The sequence below is a fragment of the Micropterus salmoides genome, unplaced genomic scaffold, assembly GCF_014851395.1.
Source record: "Micropterus salmoides isolate LMB-PRFRI ecotype aquatic unplaced genomic scaffold, ASM1485139v1 Ms_hic_scaffold_1012, whole genome shotgun sequence".
In the NCBI taxonomy this organism is placed as follows: Eukaryota; Metazoa; Chordata; class Actinopteri; order Centrarchiformes; family Centrarchidae; genus Micropterus; species Micropterus salmoides.
In genome coordinates this window covers 1-21,310 of record NW_024040056.1, presented here as the reverse complement: position 1 = coordinate 21,310, position 21,310 = coordinate 1, and the positions used below count along the sequence as shown (strand labels likewise).

Genomic DNA, 21,310 nt, shown 5'->3' with positions numbered 1-21,310 from the left:
GTTTGAACCTGCAATACTGTAACAGTGGTGAGTCACATATTGGTGTCAGGTTCCATAAAAATCTGACCATTGACTGCATGACTCAGTTATCATGCATTATGGACAAACAAATGAACCAACGTTGTACTGCACTTTTTCTGCTGTAGTCATTTTTGTTGCTCTGAGGCTCAATGTTTCCCACAGAGTATTTCCAAGCTGTCCTGCAGGCAGCTAGCTTCACCACTCATCAGTTATCTAAGAATCAGTACTGTGCAATAAATAATCTTCATACAGCAAATCAAGTATTATCTGATGATAGCACGTTCATGTGAGGTGATAAAGCACACGACACACCAGAAACACATCTCAAACAGTACCTGTCTTGCATGATCAGTACATCATCTCGCAAAAATCTTGCTTGAACACTCGTGGGATGGACTACTCTTACTTTTGAGGTTAATTGATTTTCAGTTGCTTAATTTAAAGTGGGACTTTGTTTTTCTGATCGCAAATCTGAAAGACGAGGCCAGCAGTTCTCTCGAGGCTGTGCAGCACATTCCTTGTATTACCCTCTAAACATTGGCCAGTTACTAAAATATAGAAAGAGATAACACTCTCTCAGCAGTTAATAATATCCACCATTGTTGTGCTAAGAGGCCCGTCTGTGAGATAACTTTATATTGCTCTCAACAATTGAGGTATTTGGAGGGGGGGGAGGCGTCACTGGGGGACTAACCCTGAGCATTTCAATCGCAGCGAGTAAGAGCTATTTAATTGATTTTCTTTCGGATTTTTTTTTTATTGCAATTATCTATAAGAACTTTCACAGCAAAGCATACACACATGCACGCATGAATACACATCAGCTAACACGCACACAAACAGTGACTCACTCCCAGTCTTATGGCCAGGCTGATGGCAGACCATGTGGTGTTTGTAGGCGGTCATTCCCTATGGCAGCATGGGAATTACATAATGGCAACCTGTGAGCCACCCTGTTTGTTTTCATTTACGGACAAGTCATTAAGAACTGTGTGTTACAGGCCATAGACTGTGGATGGGACCTTATTGCCCTTCCGCATGATGCAATACTCACAGCCTTGAGAGCAATGTGGCAAATTGCTCAGAACAATGACTGAGCCCTTAAGAATATTAAGATTGAATCTGTTAAGAATCACTGCAAACCTTGAGGCGTGTTCATAAGGGTTAACCTGATAACAGGCAAATCAACAAAACACCACAGAGGCATGCAAGCTCTTGAATGCCAAGTGGTGGGAGAAAACTGATGGCAAAGTGCATCAATTCACGTCTGAGTGGAAAAAGTAAATGTTCTGATGCAGTCTGCCACCCTAGGCAACATCTCACGACACTGTCTTGTGTCATATGGCCCCGTGTCTATTCTCAAGTCAACACAAAGCTCAAGATAAGCCGACATGTCTCAAATAACCTCTCCTTCCCATGTTCTTACCCACTTCTTTAAAGGTGAGCGCTTCAAGAGTGTGACAGACAGAGATTAAGTTCTTTTCAATTTGAACCGGATGATTCTTTTGACTGCCTCTGTTCAATGCCACACTCAACATCAAAGGAATTGGCGGGCTTTTGAACAAAGTCAATCAGACCTTCTTTTTTTTTTATGGAAGGCAGCTGTCCTACATGCAGCGTGATAGCTGCATAAAAGGCCAATAATGATCCTCATGTTGAAATAATTCGAATCTAATTTCACTTGCGTGTCACGCAATTGGAGGGGGCAAAGATTACTGTTTGTTTTCTATGCCGTATCCTCCTACACTAATTCATTTCAAAGGCTAATCATGAGTTGGGCACATGTCTGTGTTACAAAACCTTACTTCAATAAGAGCAAAAGCACTACAGAGTTTTTACGATGCCTGAAATAATGTGGAGTCTACAATGTGTGGGCACAAGCCACCATGTGGCCATTCAAGGTGCAAGGTAGTTTTAATTTATCATTTTACATAACAAGATTAAGTTGTAGTTCCCTTTATGGTACTCACAAAGAACAAATGTTATATACATTTGTACAACATGAATTTGAGGAGTCTCACAGCCTGGGGAGAAGCTGCTCTGTAATCTGGTGATATGACAGCAGTTCTTCTGCATTCTCTTGCCAGATGGCAGTTGGGTGAACAGACTGTGGCTGGGGTGGTACTGTCTTTTGGTATCCTTTGGTTTCTGCTCAGATAACTCTCAAATATCACTGATGCTCAGTAGATGAGTACCAGTGATCTGCTTCGCAGTTTTAATTGCCCGCTGCTCCGGTCCTGGGTCGTGCACATGTAATGCCAGTTAGTGGTGTTTCCAGTCAGGATGCTTTCTATCTATCTTTCAGCTCAGACTATAAGGTGAATATACTATTTAGTAAGCACTTTTTTAATACGTTCATCTCACAACTCCAACTTGAGTCAGCCACATAACTAAAAACACCTGTGTGGGTATGCAGGCCCTTAATCTATAAATGCATCACACTTTGAACAAATTGGAAATTCTAAAAAAGTACAAGTACAAAAGTACAAGTACCTCAAAATTGTACTTAAGTACAGTTCTTGAGTAAATGTACAAGGGCCATTCCAGAATTGGCGGACAATTTAGGTATCAACACTTTTGAAAAATCAACCCTTTATTTTGTCATTTACTGTTATGTATATAAGAAAAACAGGTAATACACCATAAAATAAATTGATTTGTCCAGCTCAGGCATCAAAGGTCCACTATTTATTAGATGTTTTATTTGTTGTGTGCTATGCTTGGCGCAACCCTGTTACAAATACTATATGAGACTTTACTTATCTTACTAAATCTATCTTGCCCAACTTTTAAATAGGTACAAGTTTTGTTTTATTAATTTCATTATTTATTTTCAAATATTTACTGCAATACATTATGCATTTAATTATTCAAACAATTCAAAAGACAACAGGTTAAACTCTTGTGAGCAGAGAAAAATAATTAAAGATTATTATAATAAAAATTATATGGTAAGAGGGTTGAAATTAGAGGGTTGTGCAAAGTAACAGGGTTGAATGGATTCATTACTTTTGATTGTAGAACACCGTATAAATGTGACAGATAAATACTCAGAATCACAGGAATGTTGTTTAAGTAAGGTTTTATTTAGCTTTCCAGTAAAGAATCAACAGGATGAATAGGACTGCAAACTGGATCTGATCAAATATTCAATGAACAAACATAGAAGAGTCATATTAAAGTAGGCAGACAACCTGGCATTAAAATTAATGAGTTATCAAAAAAAGTCATGAACTGATCAATATTTAAGAAAGTTGATTTGTTCAGATGTTGTTCACGTGGCTGGACAGACTATCACTTCTCTGATGGCCATGTGACTCAATAATCCCATCCAGGTAGTTGATGCAACCTTAACCTGCTATGGTCACCTGGTGGCAATAAAACAACAACAAAATATGGTAATATAATAAAACTTGTAGATGTTACTCTAATTACAGTAACAGGGTTGCAAAACAATGCTAATTTTAGCTTTTTCTCAGGAATAGATGCTTGATATGGAATGAAGTGTTACACTCAAGGTCAAGGACAGACTTAGTTATATAAATAAAAAGACAACTTTAAAATAAATGTTTGTTATTCTGATAGTATGAGTAAAAGGGTTGCGTTGGTTAGAGTGACACACTCAATCATGGCTGAAAAGATTGGAAAAATAGAATAGAGGACTTACCTTTGGGTTACCCATGGTGGTAAGCAAATGACTTGTCAATTCCACTGTATCATGTGATTCACTGTTTTTTCTCTTCCTCTGACAGGCTAAATGGGTTTCGGTAACAAGGTTGCACACATGTTGTGGGACACAACTTCTGTGCATAAATACCATTATTTAAAATATATTGATGATTTCAAAAAATGTTTGAACAATTATAAGGGACATATATCTAAAAAAGTAGATTTAAAACTTATTTTAACTGTTAAAGAAGGTGGGACAAGAGAAAAATGCCATTTTAGGTGGTGCTGGAAAGCTATTTTGTATTATAAATTATATTTTGAGCCACTTTTTCTACAACTATATTTACATTTCATCTCAGGACAAGTATGATTCACACAACAAGTGCATGTTTTAGTATTTTGCACATGTATTATTTGAAATTTAATGGGTGGGACAGAAAATGTCCTCCAATTCTGGAATGACCCACAGTTGATTTCTACCACTGAATAGAGAAAATGCTTACAGGGAGACAATATACAATATCACGCTCCAAAACAACCTAGGAGAAAGTCTGCTGCAAAACCAATCCAGTCCATAACACTCAAAAGTAAAGGCCCCATAAAGCAAAGTGCCAACCAACAATCAAAAAAATAAGCTTGGGCACTATATGACTAATGAATTTATAATTAATACCAATACACATACATAGTTAGACAGCAGCAACATGGAGCAGAGCAGAGATTAGCAGCCAGCAGATGCCAAGGCATCGCCTACAGGCAGATCTGCAGCAGACCAATAAGGCAGCCAGCAGCATATTGCCAAGCACACAAACAAAGCCAAAACACCAGCTTACGGTATCCTTCTGGCTTGAAGTCATGTTGGAGGCCGACAGCTGATATGAGAAACGGATGGAGTGGCTGAATAGTGGCAGCAGCAGCTGGGAGTACGTCGCAAACATGATTATTCCCCCACAAAGTTGTCCTGAAGCGACATTACTGTTGGTAGGTGAGTTTGCTTATGAAATGCCACCTGAGCAGTGATACAGTAGAGTTTGCAAAGGTGCCCTGCAGCAGTGAGCAGGGATCTGACAGGTTAAATAGGCCGCTTTATTGCAAAGGGTGCTTTGGATATACTGTATATCATAGCAAGTAAACTATGCTGCAAGTGTAGCAAAACAGTTGTCTTTAATGTCAGTTTTTCCTCCTTCTATGACCATACTTACACTATGATTTACGCCTCTTAATACTGTATGTATTCCACGTTAACTTTATATATTATGTACACTGTATTATCATGTAATTGTATATATTGTATTGTACAACTGTATTTAATGTAATGTGGCAATACTGAGCCATGAGCATTCTTTCCATTTGCAATGTTGAATTTCTGAGCACTTCAGAAAAGTTTCTTGAAAGCATATTTATGGAAATACAAAATATTTAAATGGTGCAGTGACTGCAGATAACACATTCTGAGAGAATTTTCAAGAACCGTAATCTATTATTATTCAAAGCTTTTGTATATGAGAATGTTCCATTTTGCTTTTTTTTGCTTCCTATTCATAATAATTCATTAGAATGAAGCCACATCATTACACATGGATATGATGGAGCTTTTGGTTGAGTTTTAGGACTTTGAATGAGAGTAAGTCTGACACTTTTTACACATTCTGTGGATGTGTTGATAGTGATTGCAAGTTTAGGATAGTGTGTGTGTGTGTGTATTTCTTTCTTTCATGCTTTTATTTGATATTGTTGCTCTTGTTGCTGTGTGTGTGTGTGTGTGTGTGTGTGTGTGTGTGTGTGTGTGTGTGTGTGTGTGTGTTTGCGTGTGTGTGTGCATACACATTGTCCAGAAACGTGACTGAAGTGTAATAAGATATTACCGTATTAATAAATCTGACTCACAGATTTCACATTTATTATGTGCTTCTATGACTTTTGTCTTGCTTGCATTCAAACGCATATGTTCATGAGTACTGCATGTGGCCATGTATAAAAGTGGGTGTGTGCTGTCCTTGCTTGTGTGGGAGTTGTTCGGACCACTGGCAGCTCTGACGGACTCTGATTCACAGGACCGTTGGCCACATAATGCTGCTGAGCAGGTAGCCAGCAGCAGGTGGTGGCACGCATGGAGGGAAGAGAAACGGAGGGATGGTGAGGACACAGGAAGAGATGCTCACCATTGGATACTGTGACTAGCTGAGTGATCAAACGGCCGTGGGACTGTGTCATGTGAGGTGAGTGTGGCTCCAGTCAGAGGCGCTGAGTGTTCAGCATCCACTGCACTCCCATCACACTTAAGAGGTGGAACTCTAAAGTAGTGAAATACCACAATGGTGAGTAAGAACATGTACACAGGATGATCTCTAAGTCATAACATGCTTGTTAGTAAGATGTCAGACACGTGAAGTATTGACCCTGACCCTTAAAATTGTTAATTTATCCAAAAGCATTGATTAATCACTGTTAGTAACAGCTGGTGTTGAGAGCTGCTAAGGCCCAGATAGTGCCATTACATCACCTTGTATGGTATGTAGGTTAATTTCAATGTAAATTTGTGCTCTGATATGCATTTACATACTATATCCAGCAGTTGCATATTCATCTAATCTCATATTCATCAAATAATTCGCTGCGATGTCTAATGAGGAAGGCACACACCTATCACATCACCTGTTCTACAGTAGGAGTACAGTACAAATTTAAAATAAATGTTTTCACACAATGGCTGTGTAATAGATATTCCTGAAATTAAACATAATTTTTAAAACAGTTTTTTTTTTGGATTGTATCATATTGAGATGAGTTTCTAACAATTACACTCACAATACAATGCAAAACCCAGGAAAGAGTAGTAAGGAAAGGTAGTACACACATTTAGTATTTATTTCAGTGTTACTGTATTGCATTTCATTACAGCAGAGAGCAATGTTTCTGTTATTATTTTTCTGGACACTGGACAATCAGTGCCCATGTTTTTATTTCCCTGTGTAAAGTCCCAAGAAAAGCAACCTACGTCTGAAATATATTACTTTAGATGGGAAATTCAACTTAGGATAAGAGTTCAATCCCTGCTGACTTCTTAACCCTCGCTGAAGGCGATTAAAAAAGCAAAGTTACTTCACCCCAGCGCTCACCAGTTGCAACATGAAAGGGAAATAACTTTATCCCATCAACTTTGAAGTGGAAGTTGTCATCTCTGCTCAGTCTTCAGTACTCCCTCTTCACCTCTGCCAGCTCTTCTCTTGCTGAGGTGGTGGGAGGGATCAGGAAGGAGATAAGGTTGCCATGGTGATTGCAGGTGCCTTCTCCCAGGGGACCTGTCATATTAGAAACTGCCTTCCATAGCAGTGACTTCACCGGCCGTTCTCCGCCAGTCACTGCGTGTGCATTGTATGCTGAGTGTGCATTAATGGCAACTGACATTTAGCTCTCAGGCCCTGCCAACAGATAGAGGATGGCGGCTGTGGCGGGGGGCACGGTAATACCGCACAACATGTTAAGAGAGCGTCCTGCATGAGCTATCACTATCCCATGGCTTCAGATTTTTAGGGAAACAACTTGAGGAAATAAAGATTGATGAGGCAGTTTTGGAGGGAAAAAAGATGTCTCAGTGCTTGACAACAGTGTTGTCAAGCACTAATAATCTGAACTGAGCCAATGTCACGGCTTTGAAGTTATTCACATTCTACAATTCTTAGCAGGTGTCTGACAAACGCCTGCTACCTTGCCTTAGTTTGACAAAACATGAAGGGAGCCCAAAACAAATCCTGGTGTGATACTGTCTGTCATTGGGAAAGAGGCTTCATCTACCAGTGACAAGCGTTTGCCTGCAGATTTCTAAATATATAGAAACGATAACGTCAAAATAACCTTGCACACGCAAAAGCACAGCAATACTGTGTACTTGGCAGCTGAAAGAACCCCCCCCCACCCCACCCAAATATTGTTCTTTCTCTCTTTGGGTTATTTTGAGAAGAGATCCCATCCTGAGAAGGCTTTGAGATCATAGTTTTCTTCGAAGGTTTGACATGTTTCCACATTAAATAGGATATTGGGGTGAGATTTGTGTCAGGGGGGATTGGATTTGAATACTGGAAAATGTTTGTCTCATAGAACAGTTTTTAGATACTCTGCCTCTCTTTTTGGGTGGATACATTTGTCCCACTTGGACTGAAACTGACACTGAGAAATTGAAACAAACATAACTCATTAAGTGGGCCTGCCATTTTTTTCACTTGTTCATCTGAAACTGTTATCTAATCATTATAGAATAACCTCCTACCAGCCAGATTAAAGCACACACCAAGGATTATACTTAGTATTATTTGGCCAAGGTCACAAGTATTACTTGCCACAAACTGAACCACAATTAAACAAGAATTTACAGCAACTTTTCCTGGCTTCATAATCAGCAATGAACAAAGTGGCCATTTAAAAAAAGAATAATTACAGCAGCACTATGCCCTGTCAGCCTGACAGAAGGAATGTATGTTACTCACTGGGTCTGCAAGTTTCAAAAAAAGTAGAAAATTAATAGAAAAGTAAAATAACAAAGAAAAAGAAAGGGATATCCTTAAATGAGATCAACCTAGGCCACAGAGAGACCTCCATAATGCAGAGTGTACTGACTATAGAATTAACACTTAAGAGAAAGACATTCTTTTATGCTTTATATTATTTATTAGCAGGAAATTCAAATAGCAAAGTCAGAGCCAATGATTTTATTCAGCATGACCTCAGTGCCATTCAGCATTAACCATCATATTTTCGCAGCAAAAAGTGGGTTTAGATATAGTGGCAAGAAAAAGTATGTGAACCTTTTGTATTTTCATGGTTTTCTGAATAAATTTGTCATAAAATGTGATGTGATCTTCATCTAAGTCAAGGGCACTGACCAATAAAATGAATAAAATAAATTCTGATCCCTCTTGTCTTTATTGAGAACAACCAAAAACACCTCATAGTGCTTGTGGAAGAAGTATGTGAACCCTTGAGTTAAAGACCTCAAAAAAGCTAATTGGAGTCAGGTTTTAACACACCTGGAGTCTTGTTAAGAAAATGAGTGTGGAGGTGTGGACTACAGCTACTTGGACTTGTAAAAACCCCTCAAACTTTTGGAGTTTGCTCTGCACAAGAAGCACACGCTTATGTGAGTCATTCCTCACCAAAAAGCGCTTACAGAGGCGCCACTATCAAGAACTGTTGATTTACATGAAACTGGCAAAGGTTACAAAGTGATTTCAAAGACTTTAGATATTCACCAGTGGAGACACTTTGGGACTGTTGCTACTCTAACCAGAAGTGGGCGCCCAGTCAAAATGACACCAAGAGCACAACAAAGACTCATCAGTGAGGTAAAGAACAACCCCGAATGACAATGCCAAAGATTTGAAGGCATCATTGGAACTGGCTAACATCTCTGTTCGTGAGTCTTCAATACGTAAAACATTGAGCAAGCAGGGTATCTACGGCAGGATACCATGAAGGACGCCACTGCTTACTAAAAAGAACATTGCTGCATGCCTTGCAAAAGAGCACATTGACACTCCACAGTGGTATTGGCAAAATGTTTTGGGCCTGCTTTGCTGCATCAGGGCCTGGCCAGCTTGCAATCATTGAGGGGAAGATGAACTCAGACAATTATTCAGGATAATGGGAGAATGTTTGCAAGTCAGCTGAAACTGTGTAGAAGTTGGGTGATGCAACAGGACAACGACCCAAAACAGACAACAGATTGGCTTCAGAAAAACAAAATCCGCTTTTTGGAGTGGGCAAGTCAGAGCCCGACCTCAACCCAATAGATACTATGGAATGACTTGAGAGAGCAATACACGAGACGTCCAAAGAATATGACAGAGCTAAAGCAGTTCTGCCAGGAAGAATGGGATAAAATTCCTCCCGAATGATGTGCAGGTCTGATCCAGTTACAGGAAGCACCTGGTTGAGGTTAGTGCTGCTGGGGGGGGGGGGGTCAACCAATTATTAATAAGGGTTCACTTACTTTTTCAACTGCCATGTTGAATGATAAATAAAGACATGAGCGATCACAATTTATTTTGTTTATTTTAGACAAGTTTTTATTTGTCAATACCCTTGATGACTTAGATGAAGATCAAATCACATTTTAGGACAAAATTATGCAGAAAACCATAAAATTCCAAAAGGTTCACATACTTTTCTTGCCACTGTATCAATCTGCTCAGCAACATGTCTGAAAGTCAAAGACTAGGTGCAAATGAAAGTCTTTTTATGCACAGATCAGTGTGTGTGAATGAGAGATGGCAATGTGGTGGCTGGTTTTTAATTCAAGTCACACCATGAAATTTCCCATTTGAACTGCGGATGTACAAATCATTAAAGTTTGACCTTAGACCAAGTGTGCCTTGTTGGAAGGGGGGGGGACCTTTAGTTCAAACAGAATCAGACTCCCCGGGGCTTGGAGAGTGCAACATTTCCCCAATGCAGGATCCAGACAGCTGTTGAGTTATCAATCGGTACTCAAAACACCACATTGTGAAATCACGGGTTGTTTGGTGCTTACATTCACAAGGGCCACATTATTTGCAGCAGCTACACGGAGCTGAAACAGTCCTTAGATGGCTCCTACCATACATCTAAAATAGGCAACAGCTGAAACCCCTTATGGGTTTCTTAATGTGTTTCTGTTTGACATCTTTAAGCTTCAGCGCATTTAAGTAGGTTGTCAAAAGTCAATGAGACGAACACATAGCATGACTTGGATCCACTGGGATTCAGTGATGACGTGGGCTGAAGCTGAATAACCGGAGCGCACAGATGATGAGCGGAAGCGTCAGTGCGCACATCCCCGTAATAATCTGGCTGAGCAGCGTCGCTGTCTTTTCAGCACCACTCACTGACAATCCAACCAACCGGAGAGGCGAGACAGGCAAAACTGACTTCTCTGCAACCTTCTGTGGATATTCTTTCTTTCTCTACATCCACAAATCCTTACAACTTTTTTTTTTCCAGTAAAGGAGCTTCTGGTTTTTATTCTACCGAGTTTCCACCCGCTGAAAGTAAGAATTTAGTTTCATTTTTCAAATAGGACCATGTGGTTGTTGGATGTATGATTTTGATATATTTTTTTCATTGCGGATTTTCGTATGTTTTTTTTCCCACGGTTACACTCTAAGTTTGGTCTTTTCATTACGCTTTGGAAGTCTAGAAAAATGCCCGCAACCACTTGAATGAATGAGTTATTGAAATAAGTTCGATTATTTTACGGTAGTTTTCACACGTTCAGTCAGTAATTTAAGAGCCTTTGTTTTCTTTTAATACGTGGAATTATATGTGTATCTAGTCGCGATGTTCACTTTAGTGGTGGGACTTTTGTATCTGGTCAGTGGATGCACGGTGCGAAGCCAGGATGCTACAGGTAGCCGCTTCGTTTGTAACGCAATTCCCCCGGGCGCAGAGCCGGGCTGCGCGTACGGTCCTACTGGGAACCGTGTCCAGAGCAGCAGCCCCGTGGAGGACGAGCTACGGAACACGATAATCCAGCTCCGGGAGACCATCCTGCAGCAGAAGGAGACCATCGTGAGCCAGCAGGGGACCATCAAGGAGCTCAACTCCAAGCTGGCGCGCTGCGAGGCGGCAGCCGACGAGTCGTCACAGAGCAAGCCCCGGGGTCAGGGCTCCAGGCGGAAGGAGTACGGCAAAAACACCATGGGGGACCTGCCCCGGGACCCCAGCGAGACCATAGATCAACTGGGCAAGACCATGCAGAGTCTCAAGGGTCGGCTGGAGAACTTGGAGGTAAGATGGCACAAACGTGCAGCTCCTGCGTAAACTTGCCAGAAATATGACTTTTGTTTAGTTTCCTCGCCAAATAAACATTATTAATTAGCCCACTTACATTAATGAGCATCAACATAGCCAACTGCAGTATTGTGTTTTGTTATCAGAGCTGCTTGCACCTTAGCAATGTCTTTCAGCATAGCCCATCACCAGCAATATGCCTGACTAATACGCGTCTGATTATAGGCTACTCCGCGCTGCAGGAGACCTCTCAGTAGAATCGTCAGAGATCAGAGAGTCACGTAATCGGCATGTCAAGTCAACACGTTTGTGATCATTAAGAGATATCTCTAATGGCGAAACAAGCTGCATGAGAGTCATCAATAAGACATGAGCAACAAAAAAATCGTCATAAGGGGTAACCATGCATGCATGTGGTGCAGGGATTTGAAATGCAACCGTAAATAATTCATCAGTGTGCGCGCGCGCGCGTTTATTGACACATTGTCATGTGACTAACTAATCATGGCAGCTGATGAAATTAATTTCCGCAGAGTTTACGTGCATCGGAACACTGAAATTTTAATTTTCATCAAACGCTCAATGTTCAGTCGTTCTTATTCCTGTTGACCTGCGAGCTTTGCATCTCAAGCAGCCCTCTGTTCAGTTCCAGGAGAGCTCCCCCCCCCTGCTGTGTGCATTTATTCCACAAGGCTCAGAGATCACAGCTGATATTGAGGTCACCTGCAGTGCTTTATATACAGTGGAAGGTTGATGTAAGTCAGGGCTTTATCTCTTATGTCATATCAACAGTGTAGTACATTTATTTCACTATCTGACACAGCCCTGATAAACAATGTTGTGATTGTTTATTTAAATTTTAAAAAAGGTTATTTTTATAAACAGTGTACTGCATTGCTGATCCATCCATCTCTCTATTCCCTTCTCACCTCTCCCCCTCTCCTCAATTGGAAACATCAATCTCCAAAGAGAGATGTGAGGATACATATTATTTTCCATTTTAATCACATATCTTTTGATCTGCATCTGCTTAACAAAATGATTATTGCAAGACTGGTATGGCTGATGGCATATGGCTCCCTGGAGCAGGACCTCTCTCACTAAGCAAAGCCATCAGCATACCTCTACAGCTGCATTCAGGACCTTGCAATTGCTTCAGTGCCAGATTACCAGGGAATCTCTTGCATGAGCTTTTTCACATGGTTGGATTTTGTCAGGAAAGATTATTCAAACTCTGTGTCACAAAGTCAAACAACATCAACACGGCTTTAGAAATGAACATCTGCGGGCATTTTTGCTGCAATGTGATAGCACCAACTACAAGCGTGGGCCTGTGTAATTGTGCGAGCACGCCCGGTGTGAACTCTGGGTAGCGTCACACATAAGGCCTATTTTAATACCCGGAGCAGCCATGGGTGTTGGCAGGTCACCAATCAAAGTCCGCCACAGGGACACGCTGTCTTCATTTTGATATCGCTGTATCAAAAACAATGGAGATAAAAGGATATCAGACCTAAAATGCAGATAAGATCAGTCATCTACTGCAAATCTAGGTCTTTATGGGGAATGAATGCCTGTTTGAGTGCACAGGATTAACTGGATTAATGTCTTTGTCATTGTTTGTATGTTTCACTTCTATCTGCCCCAACACTATCTATCTATCTATCTATCTATCTATCCTGGTTTCTGCTGTTCCCTGCAATCTTTCCCACTCTGCCTCCCAGCAGCAGAGTTTGCGGCTCCCCAGCACAAATGTGTCAGCTGGAGGTGTCTCGGCACTGACTCCCCTGCCACCAGAGCTGCGGGAGCTGCTGCGACAGCGTCTGGGGGCGCTGGAGACCCAGCTCCTCCGGAAGGTGGCTGAGCTGGAGGAGGAGAAGAGCCAGCTCTACAATGAAACAGCGGCCCACCGCCAACGTACCGAGAGCACTCTCAATTCCCTCCTGGAGAGGATCACCGAGCTTGAGAAAAGTAAGTGTTTAAACAAAGGGTGCTGTGGAATGTCGGCTTTTTGTTGTTTTGTTTTTTTTCCAGATTTAACACTAATTAGTCAATCCCTGTGCAAATTTCTGATGATGCAAGTAAAAACCTCACAACATAGTTTGTTCTCAGAGCCATTCTCGGAGCAGCTCCTGGTCTTGGAAATAAGGCTTGGAAAGCAACACTGAATGCTTAATTAGTTTAAGAAATATTGGAGGGATGTCCACACTCCGGGGTATCACTTTGATGGTAGACGTCAAACATACACACAAATATATCTCTGCCAAAAGGAAAAATATTTTAGAAGATTATCTCACTTCTCACTGGACACTTCCTGTAGGCACATGTCTCCCAAGGCACCGTCGATTCAGTCAGTGGGTGTTTGAGGATACAAAGTTTAATCAAAGTTAATTGCTCAGATTTACAGTAGGCATACACACATGTTCAAAATAATTAGTCAACACAATAGAGCCATAATAAATACTACCTTTGTGAGCATTATTAAGTTTCATTTACATCATGGTGGTGCCAGAGAGGAGTTGATTCAATTCTACAGTCACTTTTGAGGCTGGAGTTGATGGTGTTGTTTTGTCAGCTGGAAATGTGTTTTCTACCAATGATAGCCCTACAATGAATTTATAACATGTCCTAGTTATCTCCTTGCTCTGGGCTTACAATAAAGAATACTGGGATAAAGTCCAGCACCCCATGATCCTCAGAAGCTTGAGCTTTTGGAGGAGCAGTATGAATGAGGAGCTCAGAGGTAGTGGCATGACATGATGCTCTTCCTTTCTCTTCCTTTGTGTGGAGTTCTGCGAAAAGTGGTTTGACTGTGCATGGACAAACCCTGCTTCCAACATGAGCCTCTAATGTAAATCTTTCATTTAGTGTTGCAGCTGCAACGCATAGCCAGAGAAATTGAAGTTTTGAACAGTAGCTCAGCCTCAAATGCTCTGCTCAGCACAGATGAAAGTGTGGTTCACTCCCTTTAAAATATGCAATATATTTCCTTGGTGCAAACCCACTGCAAAGACATACAGTATGCGTATGTGTGTCAGTTTCTCTCTGTGTCTGTCATTCTGTCATGATCATTCATGATCTTCATAGCATCCATGTTTACTCCATTTATGGAGTATGGACTTGCGCCTCATCCAATTTCATCCACCTGTGCCTCTCTAATCCAATCACATGCTCATACGTATGTAAGCCAGTCTAACCACTTTCTCTCCCGTTTCTCAGTTCTCACATCCTCACATCATTTAGGAGCTGTGATGAGTCTAGACTGAAATATTTCAACAACTATTGAATGGATTGCCGTGCCGTTTGCCATATAGTTCCCCAGAAGATCAATTCTTCTGACTTTTGTGATTCTCAGGCTTTTCCTCAAACAAAACCAATGATAAATTAGCCAGCTAAAAGGCACCTGTTTTTTCACTGATGTGATATTAGAAGCAGCTGGCCAGCCTTTACCATCACTCTAGTCAAATTTTGCTTTGCTTTATGTTTACTTTGCTGGCCAACAAGCTTCTTACTTCCCGGTATTCTTTATTGTAAGCCCTGAGCAGGGAGATAGTTATGTTAAATGTAACTACCCTTCCATGTATCTGTTTGTGTCACCACGAGTCAAACACTTCCTACTACAAGCTTCAACATCATCATCAGAAGATGAAGACGATACACAAGAAGAACATTTTAACCCTATGTCCTCATTATCTGTCAACAGGTAATAATGCCTTCAAGTCACCCGAGGATTTCAAGGTGTCCCTCCCTCTTCGTACGAACTACCTGTATGGACGCATCAAAAAGAGTCTCCCAGAAATGTACGCCTTCACTGTGTGCATGTGGCTCAAGTCCAGCGCCAGTCCCGGCATAGGAACCCCGTTCTCTTACGGTGTGCCCGGCCAGGCCAACGAGATAGTCCTCATCGAATGGGGGAACAATCCCATTGAACTACTAGTTAATGATAAGGTAAGTCCTTAATGAGAAACTGGAGCCTTGCTTAATTATTTATTGATAGAAAGAAGAGCAACTCTGATTCTCTCGCTCTGCCTTGAGTTGATGAAGAAGGAAGATGCACTTGAGTAAAAGCTCAGGATCATTTATTATTTGCCTGGCAACAATGATGGTGGTAAACGTAGCTCAGCAATGACGCTAGTTAAATGCAAAGAACGCATGAATATGTTCGTGTTGGTCTGTTTTGTGGTGTGAAACAAGCAGATAGCTGCTGTATGTACATGTGAGCGCTATACTGATACAGCTGAGATTCACTGACCATCAGCTCTGAATATTTAATTCAGCACCTTATAAACATTTAATATCATTGACCCACATTCCAGAGTACACAGACCCGAGAATAACAGTAATTCATTAGAGAAATTAAGCTGCCATGTGTGCTCATTTGAAGGCCTACGCTTCTTTGCTTTCCATAGACACTGTTTTGTTGCTGCACAGTCACATGCTGTGAACATTCAGTCAACTTACAGGATGTCACTTAACTCAACAGAAAAAAGAGTGGTAGAAACATATGTGAATGTTTTATAGCAATAGTCTTACAAGGAAAATAATTGTAACTGTTACGTCAATGTAAGCTGTAGAATTTTCATTTCCTGATGGCACAGTTGCTTCTGCAGCACTGTAATGTTGGATTTGGTGGATGTTTTTTGGCAAAATGTTGTCGCACTGGAGAGGATCACACAACCACCCCACCCCGAATGTTAGAATCAGAATCAGAATGAGGTTTATTGCCAGGTACATTTTCACATACGAGGTATGAATTGGTTCTTACATTGGTACACATGAACACAAATATAGAAATGTAAATATAAAAAAGTAAAGAGATCAAAAATGTACAATGATACAAAATAATACAATAATACTAATAAAAGAAATGCTTTTAAAAAAAGAACAGGAAATTTAACAAGGACTGTGCAAAAATTCCATGGATGAGTAATATGAACAATGTCTTGTTTACATTGGACGTTATTGGCACAGACAGGTCTCCTCCCAGCTTTCCCTTCACCATGCATTATACATGTGTTCAAGTCAGACAGATGAGAGAAAGATGGTGGGAGAAAGGGGTGAGTATGAGAGAGAAAAAGAGCAAGAGTTAGGAAATAGAAAAGCTGCAGAGCTTTGGCTGTGACAGAGTGCGGAGAAGAGAGAGGGGGAAAGAACGAAAGATCAGAAGATGCCAGGAAAAAAGGAAGCTAGAAACGGAGTAAGAAAGCAACAGAGAAAAAGTGAGCAAGATGGAGGAGAGTGAGACAAGACTTGTGACTATGATTACCATATGTGCTGCAGCACATCCATGTGTTGAACTTATTCCCAGTGATAACAGGGTCCAGTGGGTCACATTGTTTATGCTGTTCATTTGGCTGCATACTGAAAGGGAAGCAGAAAGCTGCCTCGACAGTTTTAAAAAGTGCAACGTTGTCTGCGTTTTGCATTTGTGGTTGGCTGTGCTGAGATTGCTAGTGTTAGAAAGTCTTCATCAGGATAGTCAGTCTGTTTGCTCAGGAAAATCATTGATATCGCATGATTTTTTTTCTCCATCGTTCAAATCAAGTAAAACATGCTCACGGCATCTCCGTGGCTGCCAGGACTTTAATCTGTAATGGATTCAACTGGTCTTGTACAACATTAAAAATGAGTTATTTTGGCATGTCCATCCATCCATCGTCAACCGCTTATCCTGCGTACAGGGTCACGGGGGGCTGGAGCCAATCCCAGCTGACATCGGGCGAAAGGCGGGGTACACACTGGACAGGTCGCCAGTCCATCGCAGTATTTTCGCATGTGTGCTTGTGTAATCCAATGCTCACAAGTTTGGTGTTAGCTCACATGTATGATGTCAATTTGGCGTTGACATCATGCATGTGAGCTAATTCTTTACAACTTTTATCATTCTTGCTTGGAAGCAGATGCTACACTGACTTTGTTTCTTCTTATGTGACCTTCCAAAAACATTTTTCACTTATCTCGAGAGTCTGCAGCATTTTGAAGCTGAAGAACAATATGTCCTTTGTAGTGTTGTAGTACTCGAGACCGGTCTTGGTCTCGAGACCAGTCTTAAGACCACTTTGTGGTGGTCGTGGTCTCGTCTCGGACTCGACCGCATTTGTACTCATTCTTGAGGACTCTGAATTTTATGTCAAGACCATAACTTTGGGAATGTCAGTAAATTGCTTTTGCATTGTCTGATTTATCCTATCCTTAACATCCTAACTTTGATTGGATGTAAAACGGATTGCTTCAAATGCAACCAAGAACCCTAATTAAAAATGTGTTGTTACCTTTAACAGCTGTCACCCATCCCTGCGATGGTAAGCGTGGAAAAGGAGTGTTGACTAAAGGTGCTTACGTTGATTTCAGCGTTTTAATGGGAATGTGGATCTTTCAGATCAATTTGAGAAGTACCTGTGATCTCGTTCCACATTTTATTGTGTGTCATGTAATGTGGGGAACTGGTCTTGTCTCGGTCTCAGCCCCTAAAAGTCCTGGTCTTGTCTCAGTCTCGATAAACTCTGGTTTTGGTCTTGACTTGGTCTCGATTTGGGAGGTTTTGATTATAACACCAGTACTTTGTGATAAGTAAAATACATCATGGACCCAATTAGACATTTTATGGCAGGAGAACTACACCTGCATTACTTTTAGGTACCAGTTTTAAGGCCATAGTATTGTACATTGTTGGCTCACCTGTGCTTTCCCTGCTATGACAAGTCAAAAAGTCCAATTTGAAAAACGGCTATATAGAAAAAAAAATTGTATTATGTAATAACTGTAAAATTGTACCTTTTAAGTTTTGGGAATTAGATCATTTATAGTCATTTAAATGAAGATGAGTCATGTATTAATTGTAGTGTATGCCCTGTGGACATGGTGTTTTGTGGACATGAAACTCTTTGTGTGCAAATCATCATGGCTGTCATGTATTAAGTGCTGCAGAACGTGTGACAAGAATTTATTTTTCCTTTCAACATCCTAAATCTTTAAACAGTTGGTGAAGCTCAGACTAACCCAAATCAGTTATTCTACTGGTATTCCCTGTAGTCCCAGTGGCATTAAGATGCCAACTGGCATCCTCAACCAGGTCAATTGCCTCTGTAATTGCTTGTATTTTATTTTCAGTGGCTCTTCTATCTTTTCAGGTTTACATGTATCTGAAGTTGTATCTGCAACAAGATATGAGTGTGAAGTCATTCTGTAGGCTCATGAGATGAAGGCTAATGAGTTACACACTCATAATCTTATGTATCTATCTAGTATTCTCAGGGGACTATGATGTCATTGTTTTTCTTTGATGTATGAACAAAGCACAAATGCGTAAGAGGACACTGTTTTGCTGTTAGCTAGCCGACTGCTTTGAAGGATGTTCTATCCCTTGATGCCACCTGGGTAATCTAAATTTTATATGTCGCACTGGCTCATCTGGAGAATTCTCTGTAGAGGGCTGTCTCTTTGAAGCCCTAACCCTTCTAATTGCTCTCCTTGTTTCTAACGTGCCGCAATTAATCTCAATCCTCTCCTGAGTCATCTCACCCCCTTTGTACTCCGTCCTATCCTTGCTTCTTGCTTTTGGCCTGCCCCTCGTGACACTCACCCTTTGCCCTCAACTTCTGACCAGGTGGCCCAGCTCCCTCTGTCAGTGAGTGACGGGCGCTGGCACCACATCTGCATCACCTGGACAACTAGAGACGGTTTCTGGGAGGCTTACCAGGATGGCGAGCGTCTAGGCACAGGGGACAACCTGGCCCCCTGGCACCCAATTAAACCTGGAGGGTTATCATCCTGGGCCAGGAGCAGGTGAGAAGCTTAGGTGGTGGTGTTTGCGTGCATGTGTGTGCATGTGTGTGTTTTTCCTTGCATGGCAGAAAGATCCTTGTGTATTCCCCTGAGCTAAGTGCCGGAGGCACAGAGCAGGGAGCAGGGGAGAGGAGGCAGAGAGGCTCCTCTCACGCCATCGTGGCCCTTTCAGATTACCTCATTCGTCTATCTCTAAACTGCACCTTTACGCCCTTGGGAGTTCCATTAGCAGGTTATTCTAGCATTTAGCTCCATGACAGCACCATGCATATACTTATGAAATGTACTGTGATGTGTAAATAGTGTCCACAGAGAGCCATTAACTCATACTGCATTAGTTTGGAGCCAAAGGAGGGCTGTGCTGTTTTATGTTTCATTCACACAAGGTGAGATTGCTGCTTGTTGCATGGTATTGGAGATTTCACAACTCAAAAGATATTTTAAAGAGGCAGCACACTGAAAAATTCAGTCGTTTGGCAGTTTGATGAAAATCAAACAGAATTGATTCATTTTAAATAGAGTATGTTTACATCTCCTTCACAAGTTAACTCCAACAAACTTTCCTCTTCTGTTTCTCCATGAAGGACATAGTCGGAGGCCGCTTTGACGCCACGCAGGCTTTTGTGTGGCGAGCTGAGCCAGTTCAACATGTGGGACCGAGTACTGCGGCCTGTGGACATCATGGGTCTGGCCAACTGCTCGGCTTACATGCCGGGCAACGTGGTCCCTTGGATTGACGCTAATGTGGAAGTGTTTGGTGGTGCGAGTAAAACTGCTCTGGAGATCTGTGAAGATCGCGCTTTTGATTCCTAAAGGATCTGATGTGAGGAAATCCAGTATACTAGCCACCAGGATGAGCAGCTATGTATTTGGACTGTTTGATGCCTCAGTCAAATCCCGAAGGAAAGGGTATCAGTGCAACATTTTTACATATTTATATGCTCTGACTGCGCAAAGACTCAGTGTTTATTGCACTCAGATTCACATGTTGATGTGTCCACTCAATTTAAACCCTGAGGAGATTACAGGAGACTTCAAATAAGTCTGCTCATGTGAAGAAGATATGCTGTTGCATCAGTCTACTGTAATGATATGACCTACTGTCATTCTGTGTTTCTCTTCAGTAGATCAGCTTTCACTTGACTCCTCTTGATAAAAGCTCTTTTTGGTTGCATTCCTTATACTGACAATGCTGTACTGTATTCGTGGTGAATGTGAGCTCAAACAGGCTTTGATGTGCTATGGAACACTATTCCTGAGTTACATGGTAGAGTACTACATGCTGCGAGCCTCCTCGCTGTTTGAAGAGCAATGAGGCGCCGAGCGAGGAGCACAGTGAAATGAAGTGGATGCTCATGAGCACACAATAAAGGAAAAACCCTCGCTGTTGATAATTTTAATACGTCCCATTGTGGCAGAAGGTCTAAATTTATGCATGAGTCTGAGCAGTGAGTGGAAGTCAGTTCAGAAGTGACAGTGCATGCTTTCTGTCAATACGCAGAGTGTATGTGGTGCGTCCAAACAAGCCAATGCAGCGTGCTGACAACATTACATAAGACTGTGTGTGTGTGTGTGTGTTCATGCGCGTATGGTTTGTCTTGCGTGTAAAAAGACCAGAGATTATGAGGGAGGGAGGACATTTTCATTCTTGTAAATCTATGCTTAATACCTCTCTGCCCCTTGAGCACTGCCATATCCCAAACAGCTTTATGGATGGACTGGCTCTGCTCAGGTTAATAGAGATGTTGGACAGCTGCTCAAGACTGGCGTCTCAACAGCTGCGCGTGCCCAGTGATGGGCAGGGGCTGGGCTTGACCTTCAAGGACGATCCTTAATTCCTTATCTGGGTAGTAATTATCTGTGTTCATTAATGAGTGTGGCGGCGAGAAGCCACTGGTCCGCTGGTGTTTTTCAAAGCTAAGTGTGTCATAATCGATAAAATTTTCAGAAGTAGAGGGATGTCAAATGAGAGCAGCACTCTCTGGACACTGTGAATGCCGCTGTCAGATAGACTTTGGTTTTAATTGCCTCTCACTAAACAAGAAAAATAGTTTTGCTCCATGGACATAAT

At 41.5% G+C, this 21,310-nt stretch overlaps 1 protein-coding gene across 1 annotated transcript; it reads left to right on the top strand.

The window, feature by feature from the left end:
• Window positions 1-10,433: 10,433 nt before the first annotated feature.
• On the top strand, window positions 10,434-20,083 carry LOC119896729 (neuronal pentraxin-2-like). The gene is given in 7 exon segments (XM_038710154.1): window positions 10,434-11,451; window positions 13,179-13,425; window positions 15,158-15,402; window positions 19,061-19,214; window positions 19,217-19,239; window positions 19,824-19,865; window positions 19,867-20,083. Coding segments are annotated over 7 exon segments (1,347 nt in total). The 5' UTR covers window positions 10,434-11,001; the 3' UTR covers window positions 20,053-20,083.
• The last annotated feature ends 1,227 nt before the right edge of the window (window positions 20,084-21,310 follow it).